The 14,014-nt window shown below is 37.9% G+C and overlaps 1 protein-coding gene across 1 annotated transcript in view; it reads right to left on the reverse strand.

Annotated features, from left to right (window-relative positions):
• cacna1bb (calcium channel, voltage-dependent, N type, alpha 1B subunit, b) overlaps window positions 1-14,014 on the reverse strand; it is a 194,733-nt gene that overhangs the window by 72,455 nt on the left and 108,264 nt on the right. Inside the window, exons 12-16 of the mRNA XM_067376885.1 lie at window positions 13,426-13,538; window positions 13,032-13,144; window positions 11,014-11,145; window positions 378-450; window positions 158-275 (exon numbers count right to left, since the gene is read on the reverse strand). Of these exons, the coding sequence (XP_067232986.1) occupies window positions 158-275; window positions 378-450; window positions 11,014-11,145; window positions 13,032-13,144; window positions 13,426-13,538 (549 nt within the window). The remainder of the gene's footprint in view (window positions 1-157; window positions 276-377; window positions 451-11,013; window positions 11,146-13,031; window positions 13,145-13,425; window positions 13,539-14,014) is intronic.

The raw sequence follows: 14,014 nt of genomic DNA on the forward strand, positions 1-14,014 counted from the left end.
GGGTTAGACAAGCTAACCCACGCTAACCCTAATGCATTCTGACTGCCTGTGATTTTTTGATTGATTTGTCACATCAAATCTTATCACCACTGTATCTGGTTAGGACACACTGAGAGGCTGAATATTCAAACATCTGAACAGATGTAGGACAGGATACAGTTTCCAAAAAGCGTAAGAACAATGAAGTAGACCGAGGAGAACATTCCACCCCGGACGCCACCCTGGGACTCAATGCCATGATACATCACTGCATTCCAATCCTCTCCTGTCAAAATCTGCAAGAGGCATAAACAGGTCAAGCACACCAAACAGTCTTATAGTTTAATACATAAAAAACACATTAAACATTCATAAGGCCAAATGAAAATAAAGTATACCTGGAATACTGTCATTATGGCTGCAGGGAAGCTGTCAAAATTTGTAGTGGGTGTTTCATCTTCAAAATTAAACCTAGATGGAAAGAGAGAGAGAGCTTCAGCCCACTTGGTGTAAAAAGACTTCAGAGGTACACTGAAGATTTTGATGTCAGTTCTGGTTTGCTTAAATTTGGTTTAGAGTTGCAGGGCTGTCAAAATAAAGATACTGAGTTACTAGGATCAAAATTTAGTTTTATCATCATTTGTACCCTTGAGCACGGCACTTATCAGTAATTTGTTGTCTTGAATCTTAAAGGAACAATCAGAGTAAGTTGTGAAGAAGTTGTACTCAAATGAGATATGGCTTGTTTTTAGCTTTATTTTTTGATTCACCCTCTGAATGAAAATGTACAGAGATTGTTCAAACCCTAAAACTGTCCTCACAGAGACACTAATCTTTCATCTCAAATCCCATAAAACCTTCTGGTGAAGTCAAATAAAATTCAGAGTGTCTATGTACACTAAGTGTAAGCCTGTCTTGTTGGCAAAGGCTGTTTACAGTAACTCCGCCCACCAATATCTAATTGTGCCATCACACAAGATTAAAAAAGAGTTAATTCTCCATTTTCCCATCACAAATCAGGTCAGAAAGGTATTTATTTTCAATAAAAATATTTGAAAAGTGGAAATAAAGTGCCTAACGTGTGTAAAAGTATTTATTTGGGAAGGTTTAGGGGTAGGTGTAGGGAGGGATTTAATGTCCCAATAAGGTGGCATCCATTTAATAACTTTAATAAATATAATTGTTTAAACTCTGTAATTATTGCATCCTGTTAATCTACAACAATATTGAGGTGCAAATGGTATCTGCCACTATTTATAAGTATAAATAGCATCTAACAACTATTTGCACTTATTGCAAAGAACTGCTACTTTTATATAATGTAAATAGAATATATTGCTATGTTCACTTAGGGTACGTTTACACAACAACGATATGGTTAAAACGGAAAAGCTTTTCCTTTGAGTTTTACACGTACAGACGAAACCATTGTCAAAATGATCCCCAATCATACGAATCTGTGAAAATGACTAAACACGTTGTATTCTGCTGGCAGGTCATTAGATGGCGATGAAACACTATAGACTGAACATGTAATGCACATGTGCATGATGTAATCATTTTCACAGATACACGTTTTTGTAGTTTACACGGAGATCGTTTTAAAAAACTTGCACTTTGAAAGTTTGCATTTTCAGGCTACCAAAACGCTATTGTTGTGTAAATGAATGGCCAAAACGCATACAAAGTTTTCAGTTTTTAGTTGAAAACGGTGTTGTGTAAACGGCCCATTAATCTAAATAGCATATCGCTGAGAAAATTATGCTATTGTCACTTGGTGTAAAAAGAATATATCGCTATTTTAGTGTAAATAGCATCTATTGCTAAGAAAATATGTTATTTAGCATCTATTGCTGTTTGCACATAGTGCAAATAGCCGCTGCCAATAAAATTTTGCCAAATATGACGCCATTTCTGAAATACTGACAAACAGATGCAATTTTAATGTTTAAAAAATTGTCAGTCAAGAGAGATTCAAATTCACCACTTCATGCATGTAAGGCAAGACATATGTGCCCCAGACTCGGATAAAATCAACTGGAGGATCTCTTTTTTGATTTATCCATACCATTCTCTTCCTTATTCTGCATTTTATTTTTAGATTTTAAAGTTCTCTTTCATCCCTTCCATCTTTAACTCTCTCCAAATCGCCTTTAAGAGTCTGGCCTTCAAGGGAAACACAAGAACACAACAGTGACTCATCCATTCACAAAGGAGATTCAAAGCACGCTTGCTTTCACAACAGAGAATTATTGTGGAAGGGATAGATAATTCAGTCCTGGCTTGTCGTGGGATGTGTGCATTAGCTTTACATTGTAAACACAAAGAGGTTTCCAACAGAAGCTGTAGTAGATGCACAAAACAAAATGCTGTTCACTTGTATAAGCTTAGAATATGCTTGATTACATGGAATTGCAAATGCAAAAAGTGACTAAAAGAATGAAAGACAGATTTATAATTGCTGGGGAAGCATCTAAGGGTTTTGTATTTCATACCTACACATGCAAACACTTGCTTTCTTCATAGAACAAACCTGAGCAAGCTTTGTTTCAGGGCCCTAAGGGGCCTCAAAACTAAAGAAGACAGAAAACAGGATGAAAACGTCGACATGGGCTCATTTGACAGGATGTTCTGCTGAAGGGGAAATCTCAAATACTTCATCTCTGTCTGATTTGCATAAGCAACTGAAAACTAATCCAAGTCGGTTGTATCATCCACAGACATATTTCTCAGAAACACAAAGAATTAAACAACCACTTCACTCTGAGCTTTTTAACAAGCACAGACAGGGTCAAGAAACTCACTGAGCAAAGACTAAATTAGAAAGTCTCTTCAAACCACTGAAATGTTTATGCTTGTACTCTGCAATCCCTTCCAAATCTCCAGCGCTTTCTCTGGTAATCTGCATGACAGCTATTTAACAAACTCTAGGGGCATTTGACAAGACCTCAAAAACACAGTCAACAAACACAGCCAGGTGAGTTAATACGATCAGACCCTGCAGGCTTTAAACCCTGATTACATCACAGCCAATGGGAGATGTGCACATATACTGACGTCACAACATGCACAAGATGACCACCTATCAGAACACATCATCATGAATGAAGATCATAAATGCTGTATGTGTCAAATTAAAAATAGTTCTACTAGTGCATGTGAGCTTTATTTGGAAAGGCAGAGTGACTCATGGGTACGATTTCCCATCTGACTCTTGAATATGCATTTCTTCCTTTAGACACAGTCTGGCTGTGATGACTAACGGGCATTCACACAGGACGCGTTCTTGCATTAAAAACAGCTAGACAGAGATGTTCATATTCATCTGATTGGATCATTGTTTAAAGGGAACCCCTGGTATTAAGACTTGTATGGCTAAATATAATGTAAATGATGTCTCTTACTGAAATATGTAGTAGAAAACCCAAAGTTACGTTATTTAAAAAAAATCCTTGACATATTTGGACAATGGGGGGGTGCCATTTTGTTTAGGTGCACAGTGCATTCTACGTCGATGATGTCCAATGGTTGCACTCGGTGAGCTACTGATTCTGCCCTGTTGATATTTTTACCACAACACAACTCGGAATTTAATATGATACAATGCCAATTTTCAGTCGATGGGCCGCAAGAGAAGAGTAAGTCTTCACTGCTTTACTAGCGATAAGAGGAGAAAATAATGGGAAGTTGTGATCAATGTGCCAAATAAAACTTCCTTTAGCCCTGATGCCTTTGATACTTTTTCATCTGTATGTTGTGGTGCAACGGTAATCTAGTAAATCATACAAGTCTTAATACCCACGGGGTTCCTTTTAAAACACAATCAGCCTTTTTGATTTGAGCCAGAGTGCAAAATTAGTGAGAATGAAAACATCGAAGCCGTGCAATGCACACGAGTTTTGAGGCAGTCTGTCTCAATCGAGATGTGCTATGGGCTACCCTTGTCAGTCTCCACAACAGATGCGGCATTTGGTTAAAGCCTACGCTTATATCCATTGCTAACTGTAAGCTCTTTCAGTAGCTGTGGTCTACTAAAAGCCTCAAAGGCATCAGGGATAAAGTGAAGAGAACAAAGTTGCGGGTCTTCAGGAAGTTTTATTCGTCCACATTCTTTGCAACTTCCCATTCTTTTCTCCTCTTACCGCTAGTAAAGCAGTGAAGACTTACATCACTTCTCTTGTTGCCCATCGACTGAAAATGACCAAACCAAACGCTGCACAATGTGGCATCGTATATTATATTCCGAGCTGTGAATACAGGGTAGCATCGGTAGCTCACCAAGTGCAACCATTTGACGTCATTGATGTAGAATGCACTGTGCACCTAAACAAAATGGCACCCCCCATTGTCCAAATATATCATGGATTTTTTAAATAACTTACATTTTTCATGGGTTTTCTACAACATACAGGTGCTGGTCATATAATTAGAATATCATCAAAAAGTTGATTTATTTCAATTAAAATAAAATGTGAAACTTGTATATTATATTCATTCATTACACACAGACTGATATATTTCAAATGTTTATTTCTTTTAATTTTGATGATAATAACTGACAATTAAGGAAAATCCCAAATTCAGTATCTCAGAAAATTAGAATATTGTGAAAAGGTTCAATATTGAAGACACCTGGTGCCACTCTCTAATCAGCTAATTAACTCAAAACACCTGCAAAGGCCTTTAAATGGTCTCTCAGTGTAGTTCTGTACGTTACACAATCATGGAGAAGACTACTGACTTGACAGTTGTCCAAAAGACGGCCATTGACACCTTGCACAAGGAGGGCAAGACACAAAAGGTCATTGCAAAAGAGGCTGGCTGTTCACAGAGCTCTGTGTCCAAGCACATTAATAGAGAGGCGAAGGGAAGGAAAAGATGTGGTAGAAAAAAAGTGTACAAGCAATAGGGATAACCACCACCCTGGAGAGGATTGTGAAACAAAACCCATTCAAAAATGTGGGGGAGATTCACAAAGAGTGGACTGCAGTTGGAGTCAGTGCTTCAAGAACCACTACGCACAGACGTGTGCAAGACATGGGTTTCAGCTGTCACATTCCTTGTGTCAAGCCACTCTTGAACAACAGACAGCGTCAGAAGCGTCTCGCCTGGGCTAAAGACAAAAAGGACTGGACTTCTGCTGAGTGGTCTAAAGTTATGTTCTCTGATGAAAGTAAATTTTGCATTTCCTTTGGAAATCAGGGTCCCAGAGTCTGGAGGAAGAGAGGAGAGGCACACAATCCACGTTGCTTGAGGTAAAATTTCCACAGTCAGTGATGGTTTGGGGTGCCATGTCATCTGCTGGTGTTGGTCCACTGTGTTTTCTGAGGTCCAAGGTCAACGCAGCCGTATACCAGGAAGTTTTAGAGCACTTCATGCTTCCTGCTGCTTACCAACTTTATGGAGATGCAGATTTCATTTTCCAACAGGACTTGGCACCTGCACACAGTGCCAAAGCTACCAGTACCTGGTTTAAGGACCGTGGTATCCCTGTTCTTAATTGGCCAGCAAACTCGCCTGACCTTAACTCTCTGGAGTCGTGTAATGCGCCGGCGTGTTTTGCAGGATTTTTTTCACATTGCAGCAAAACAGACTTAAAATACTCCGTCTTTTTTTGTCATAGAGACATAAGTAATATATCAATTGAAACTATAGAATGTCTTTTATTTGTGTACACTCAGAGTAAAAACACAATGTTGTGCTTTTTGTAAAATAAAGAAAACTAACATGATGCGTGATCTCTCGTCTCCCTCTGAACAAAGTCCAATCTGATAGTTCTCAGAAAAAAATGTAACTTATGAATACTAATGACAAAAAAATTACACTTATGTCTAAAGAAATGTTGAATGTCAGGTTTTAAATCGTGCAAATCAAATCGAAAAACAAACATTCTGTGTTTATGTAATCTGTATGAAAAGAGAGCCATGTCAGAAGTCCGTGATTCAGCTCATTATCCGCTAATGCGGCCACGCCCATCGAGCCAGCGCTATTCAGACGCAAATTCAGAGGCAATACTTGTATGCATTGTCTCAATCGTGTATTTATTGTCTTGAAAAGTGTTTATCTGGATGTTAAAGCCATGGTTAACGATCTCTAGAAGACATGCCGTTAGTTCCTGGTTCATGTTCTTCTTTATATCAATTTGTGGCCTAAAGGTGCACAGAGCGCCCTCCGGCTGCAAGTACGAATTGTAAACACAGTATCCAGCGTTTATAGTGATGACAATAAATATTAAATAAATATTACTCCTCAGTATAGAAAATTGACATAAACATATAAGAATCCATCAATATTTCTACAAATGTGCATGCTTTTAAGCTAAAAGCCTATATGAAATGCCATAGAGGTAACATAATTGTTCAGACAATTTGCATCACAGAAACACATTATAGTTTAAAGAATATAATAGAATACCATTATTTTAAATTGTAATAATATTTCACAGTATTGCTGTTTATGATGAGCTGAGACATGATTACAGAGGGTTTTTTCACAGCCTGCCTTACTGAAAGGCCTCATTAATATGCAAGTCATTTCAGGTCATTATTATGTGATTCTTTTGTCTTCTCAGGTGTAAATGACCCATTATTCATGATGATTCACGCCTCCATGCATACTGTGTTTCTTGACAAAAAGTGTCTTAAAAAAACTAAATCAATATATTGTTTTATATGAAGGAGTAGGGCAGCATAATTTTTACATAATTCTGAAGCAAAAACTCTACTCTACAACCTCCAATTCCCAGAAGTCTTGTGAACACAGATTTAATATACTTTTTTGGCCTTATTTCAGTGACTTAAGTTTTTTGTTTTTTCAATAACCACGCATAAACGTTATTCCTTCAAAAATACAAACATGTACATACATGTTCCTCACATACTATGGTAGCCTAGTTTGTGCTGAATACAGTGTAATGACACTTGTGTCATCAATATGTTTATGAACAACTGAAAAAAGCACAAATGTCTGTTTAAATTTCTCCAGGCCCCAAATCAGCCTCAGACTCCAGAGGGTTAACCCCATAGAAAATCTATGGGGTATTGTGAAGAGGAAGATGCGATATGCCAGACCCAACAATGCAGAAGAGCTGAAGGCCACTATCAGAGCAACTTGGGCTCTCATAACACCTGAGCAGTGCCGCAGACTGATCGACTCCATGCCACGCTGCATTGCTGCAGTATTTCAGGCAAAATGAGCCCCAACTAAGTATTGAGTGCTGTACATGTTCATACTTTTCAGTTGGCCAAGATTTCTAAAAATCCTTTCTTTGTATTGGTCTTAAGTAATATTCTAATTTTCTGAGATACTGAATTTGGGATTTTCCTTAATTGTCAGTTATAATCATCAAAATGAAAAGAAATAAACATTTGAAATATATCAGTATGTGTGTAATGAATGAATATAAGATACAAGTTTCACTTTTTGAATGGAATTAGTGAAATTTTTGATGCTATTCTAATTATATGACCAGCACTTGTATTTCAGTAAGAGACCATTTATGTTATATTAAGCCATACAAGTCTTAATACCAGGGGTTCCCTTTAAAAACTGACAATGATTCGTTGTGCTCAAGCAATCAAGGTTTGGCTGGAAAATAAAAAATAAATAAAATAAAATAAAATAAAATAATAGTTATGTGCAGCGCAATGCCTCTAAAGAGGGAGAGAAAGTGGAAGGGCATGACTAAAGCTTTCATTCATCAAGCTTGCCGTCAGCGGGGTGCCTTTCGTTAAAGCAAGCAGACACACTGCATAATCAGTTCAGTAATTCTTTGAGCGTAGAGATCTAAATCCCTGTTGGCATGCTGTATCACTCCCTCTGCTCACAAGAGTTGGCACAAGGGCAGAGGAATTATAGAAAAGATGGGAGCGGATGATGGATGGATGGATGGATGGATGGATGGATGGATGGATGGATGGATGGATGGACTGAAATTCTGACAGACAATGCACTTGTTAAATTTAATTGAGACAAGATGGCAATAGAAGCTAAATTAATTAATTAATACATACATTTTGAAAAAAGTACTGTAACAGATGATTGATTATATAGTAAAGAGTAATTCAGAGTAATTGAATGACAGAACGCTAGATAGACAGACCAACTGAATGAAAGAATGATAGAAAAATAGATGATAGATAGACAGATTAACTGAATGATTGAACGATAGACGGACGGACGGACAGACAGATAGATAGATAAATAAAAAAATAAAATAATAAAAAATAAATAAAATAAAATTCTTCTTTTAAAATTCAAACAAATACAAATGCTACAACAGTCCAATTAGTGGCTATGTGAAAAGAGTAATACTATATGTCCATTATTCATAAAACAGTAGGCAAAAAGTACCCGAAATACCTATTACTTCTTGCAAAATTCTGAAGTGTGCATCCAGTGGGTACTTTACTCTCCCATGAGCCCACAGGAGAGGATCTGTGAATGGTGGTGAAGTAATGCAACTGATGCTGGTTGGTCACATGACAACAACAACATGATGAATGTAGAATTTTGGGATTACATTCTTCGAGAGTATGATAATTAGGATGCAGACAGTGTCCGGAAAGGCTGAAGAAAATTCAAATCTCTCCAGAGCTTCTCTGCTCAACAACAGCTCAAACTTAAGACTGACTATTAAAACGTATTACCAAAACTGCACTCGACAGCAGGACACGTTTTTTACAAGCCCATTACATCAATGAGACTGCACAATTAAGCACATGTTGCGACCAGTTTTGTTCATGTATAAGGCAGCCGAACCCCAGCAGATGGAGCCTAGGGCTGATCTCAGCCCAACAGAAGACACATCAAACATGCTGTCAGGCTTTAGATCAGCTCCAGAAAACTGGTCTGTAGCAGATGCCACAGCGGTGTTACAGAAACTTCTAATAGAGCTTCATGGTAAGCCTGCTGTTGTCATAAGGCATAAGGTTGCATGCAGACTTGCAATTCCAAGCATCTTTACAGAATCTTCTATAGGCTAACACAGTCAATTTTTGATTGCTGTTATGTTTTAAATAGGGATGTCCAGATCCGATCATGTGATCGGAAATCGGGCCCGATCACGTGGTTTCAGACTCGATTGGAATCGGACGTTACCTCCCGATCAGGACTCGGATATATATGTATTAGGGGTGCAACGGTTCTCGGTAAAAAAAATCGAAGCGTACCGTATGGTTTGTTTAAAATAGCAACGTGGAAAACAGACAGACAGAGATCAAATAATGTACGTTTCAGTCGATGGATGCGCAAAACGTTACAACAACGATAATCAAAAAGCGTGGACAAAACAGTCACTCTTTGTAAACTGTTGACTGCGAGTGCCGTCTGCTCTCATGTCCAGTCATTTACGCCGTCATCACCCGGGTGTTGATACAGGTGAGACCTGAACAGCACACGTTGCTATCTGTGTTTAAACTAACTCATTTAAGCCTTTCTGATTTAAACCTTCAAGAACAAGACGCGAAAGAGAACTCGCACGCGCTGTGAGAAGATTTATGTGCGCTCTTCCGAAGCGCGCACACGCTTATTCCAGTCAGCGAGCAAATACTGAGTTCTCTTTCACGTCTTGTGCTTCGGCGGACAAATTAATACAAAAATTATTTAAAAATGCCCGTCCTAGCGAGTATCCTAGCAAACATAGTCGGTTATGTCTTAAGTGAACGTATATTAGTCGATAAAGACAGCGCATGTGGAACAGTATAGGTATGTAGCCTACTGGATTGTGCATGTCTTAAAGGGAGAAAAACTATTCCTGCTGCCTGTTTTTAATGTTAAATAAAACAACAAATAACAAAGAAATCACTTACTGCTCTTGACTGAATAGTTTTTGTAACTTCAATAATGATTAATCTTTATTTATTTTATACAGTAAAGATAATATGCAGTGATATTTTATATTTGATTACTTTATCCATTTTCTGTACGTGAAAACGACTGTTAGATACCTGAAAAACCTGAAAAGCACTGTTCCTGGATCTGTTTTTTCGCTCTTCTTTTTTCTTTTTCATGTATTATAGAAGTATCGGATCGGGACTCGGTATCGGTAGATACTCAAAATTAAATGACTCGGACTCGGACTCGAGGGCAAAAAATGTGATCGGGACATCCCTAGTTTTAAACGGTTGTGCCTATTAGGGTGTGTTCACACTTGTAGATCGGTTCTCTTGGTTCTTCTGGTCCGGACCAAAAAAGAAAATGCATTTAGCCCTGATTCGCTTAGCATTCACTCTGTCATTTTTAACACAGAACCTAAACATACAAGAAAAAAAAAAATAAACATATTTTGTGCAGAACCTAACGGACATCCAAAACAATGCTGTGTTCTGGGCTAAATGCGCTGGTTGTATGCGAGTACATATGATGGTATTTTGACCAGACTGATTGTATAAAGGAGTCAGAACTGCAGCAGGAATTGACAGTGTTTCTTACGGTGAACTGTAATGGGCAACTTAGCTCCTATGATGAGAAAAAAAAGGTATGCCTCAGCATTCTGTCCTTTTTAGGGTGTTTTTGGTTCATTTATATTTCAGTCAAACTGCAAAAGAGTTTGTTTGGAAGTGGTACACACCAGAGTTCGGATGGCAGAGTTCACACCTAATCAAATGAACCGCAATAACAGAGCAATCGTTTTAATCCTCTTGGGTCTGAGGTTGATTTGGATCCCTGGAGTAGTTCCAGGTTCGAACCAAACCTGGCAAGTGTGAACATACCTTTAATTAATTAAAAAAGTGCATGAGGGTTGTCTATATATATATTTAAATGTGCACATTGTTTGGTGGAGAATATTGGACAAGATGTAGAATACGTTTTTTTTTTTCCCCCAAAAGAACATATAAAATTTCTTTCTCAGATCAGTGGTTCTCAAACCTGTCCTGAGGAACCCCCACCAATGCACATTTTGCATGTCTCCCTCATCTAACACACCCAATTCAACTCCTGAATCAGGTGTGTTAGATGAGGGTGACATTCAAAATGTGCTGTGGTGGGGTGTCCCCAGGACAGGTTTGAGAACCACTGTCTTAGATCACTTACTGGCCCCCGAAAAGCTGCATTCCTAGCAGAGCAAACACCACGATGAAGAGGAAGAGGAGGAAGAGCAAGCTGATGATGGACTTCATGGAGTTTAACAGTGAAACCACCAGATTCCGCAAAGAGTTCCAATACCTGCAAAGAGTAAGAAAGAGAGAAAATTAACATACAGACCACAACATATAGAAGTGGCTCTGATCACTTTAAGAAACGAGTGTAAAATATATAAAATAAAAATAATAAAATAAATAAGTAAAAATTATCCAATAATTGTGTATTTAAAAGTGTTAAAGCTGATTTATTATGTGTATGTATATATACAGTATGTGTGTAATATATATGTGTGTGTGTGTATATCTATCTATCTATCTATCTATCTATCTATCTATCTATCTATCTATCTATATATATATATATATATATATATATATATATATATATATATATATATATATATATATATATATATATATATATATATATATATATATATATATATATACACACACAATGGGTACGGAAAGTATTCAGAACCCCCTTAAATTTTTCAGATTCAGAACCTCAGAACCAGATTCAAAATTCAGACCCTTTGCTGTGACACTCATATATTTAACTCAGGTGCTGTCCATTTCTTATGATCATCCTTGAGATGGTTCTACACCTTCATTTGAGTCCAGCTGTGTTTGATTATACTGATTGGATTTGATTAGGAAAGCCACACACCTGTCTATATCAGACCTTACAGCTCACAGTGCATGTCAGAGCAAATGAGAATCATGAGGTCAAAGGAACTGCCTGAAGAGCTCAGAGACAGAATTGTGACAAGGCACAGATCTGGCCAAGGTAACAAAAAAAATTCTGCTGCACTTAAGGTTCCTAAGAGCACAGTGGCCTCCATAATCCTGAAATGGAAGATGTTTGGGATGACCAGAACCCTTCCTAGAGCTGGTCGTCCAGCCAAACTGAGCTATCGGGGGAGACGAGCCTTGGTGAGAGAGGTAAAGAAGAACCCAAAGATCATTGTGGCTGAGCTCCAGAGATGCAGTCGGGAGATGGGAGAAAGTTGTAGAAAGTCAACCATCACTGCATCACTGGCCCGACGGAAGCCTCTCCTCAGTGCAAGACATATGAAAGCCTGCATGGAGTTTGCTAAAAAACACCTGAAGGACTCCAAGATGGTGAGAAATAAGATTCTCTGGTCTAATGAGACCAAGATAGAACTTTTTGGCCTTAATTCTAAGCGGTATGTGTGGAAAAAAACCAGGCACTGCTCGTCACCTGTCTAATACAGTCCCAACAGTGAAGCATGGTGGTGGCAGCATCATGCTGTGGGGGTGTTTTTCAGCTGCAGGGACAGAACGACTGGTTGCAATTGAGGGAAAAATGAATGCGGCCAAGTACAGGGATATCCTGGATGAAAACCTTCTTCAGAGTGCTCAGGACCTCAGACTGGGCCGAAGGTTTACCTTCCAACAAGACAATGACCCTAAGCACACAGCTAAAATAACGAAGGAGTGGCTTCACAACAAATCCGTGACTGTTCTTGAATGGCCCAGCCAGAGCACTGACTTAAACCCAATTGAGCATCTCTGGAGAGACCTAAAAATGGCTGTCCACCAACGTTTACCATCCAACCTGACAGAACTGGAGAGGATCTGCAAGGAGGAATGGCAGAGGATCCCCAAATCCAGGTGTGAAAAACTTGTTGCATCTTTCCCAAAAAGAAACATGGCTGTATTAGATCAAAAGGTTGCTTCTACTAAATACTGAGCAAAGGGTCTGAATACTTAGGACCATGTGATATTTCAGTTTTTCTTTTTTAATAAATAATAAATCTGCAAAAATGTCAACAATTCTGTGTTTCTCTGTCAATATGGAGTGCTGTGTGTACATTAATGAGGAAAAAAAATGAACTTAAATGATTTTAGCAAATGGCTGCAATATAACAAAGAGTGAAAAATGTAAGGGGGTCTGAATACTTTCCGTACCAACTGTACATACACACACATTCATCTACTTACTTGGTTACTTTAAAGATACGGAGCAGGCGCAGGGCTCTCAGAACACTGATCCCAAAAGACGCACCAGGCTGGATTGCTGCCCACACCACCTCAAATATACTCCCCACAATTACCTGAGGATATAAATTAAGACTCTTTTAGTTATATGGGTTCATTTTATGTAGAATCTCATCTAAGTGAGCAGATGGCAATTATTAAAATAGCTTGATTTACTAGAAAACAAATAAAATATAATGGAAAATGAACAGTTGGAGTAAATGTGAGTAAAATGGCTCAACCACAACCCCTGAACTCCTGTGGCAATCCAGCATGGACATAAGTATCACAATGGCTGATAATGACTGACTGAATGCAGCCTCACAGGCTTGTCTGAATCATGTGCGCTGTGACTCACCCCAAAGTCAAAACAGTTGAACGAGGAGTGAAAGTAGTTTCTGGGCCCCAGGCCATACATCTTCAGAGTCATCTCTGTCAGAAACAGACCCAGGAATACAAACTCTGCCAGGTCTAGCAGCCCGTAGAAATGAAAGGAGAGATTAGGTTATCCTTCAACACTCAAGCTTTTCCCACACAAACCTTCAAAACTAATGCTATTACAAGGTAGAGCTGGGCAACATAGCTGAAAGAAGTAATATATCACTATTTTCAGCCTTTTGACAATCTTTAATATATACTTGTATTAAAAACATTTCAATTAAACAAATTAAATGTATTGAAATGTATTTATATCTCAATATTTTTTATGTTGTTAAATTGGCATTTCAATCATATAACAAAAATATAGTAAAAATAATGTAATTAAATTTTATTATAATTTAACTATTTAATTCATTTTTAATTTCGCAAAACACAATAATAAAAAATTTTCTACTAAAACATTTTTATATATGCAGTGTTGTTATTATATAATCGTTTTACCTACAACTAAAACTATTATAGTTTTGGTAATTGAAATAAGGCTGAAATAAAATAAATAAAAAAAA

This window comes from Chanodichthys erythropterus, chromosome 22 (assembly GCF_024489055.1).
Source record: "Chanodichthys erythropterus isolate Z2021 chromosome 22, ASM2448905v1, whole genome shotgun sequence".
Lineage (NCBI taxonomy): Eukaryota > Metazoa > Chordata > Actinopteri > Cypriniformes > Xenocyprididae > Chanodichthys > Chanodichthys erythropterus.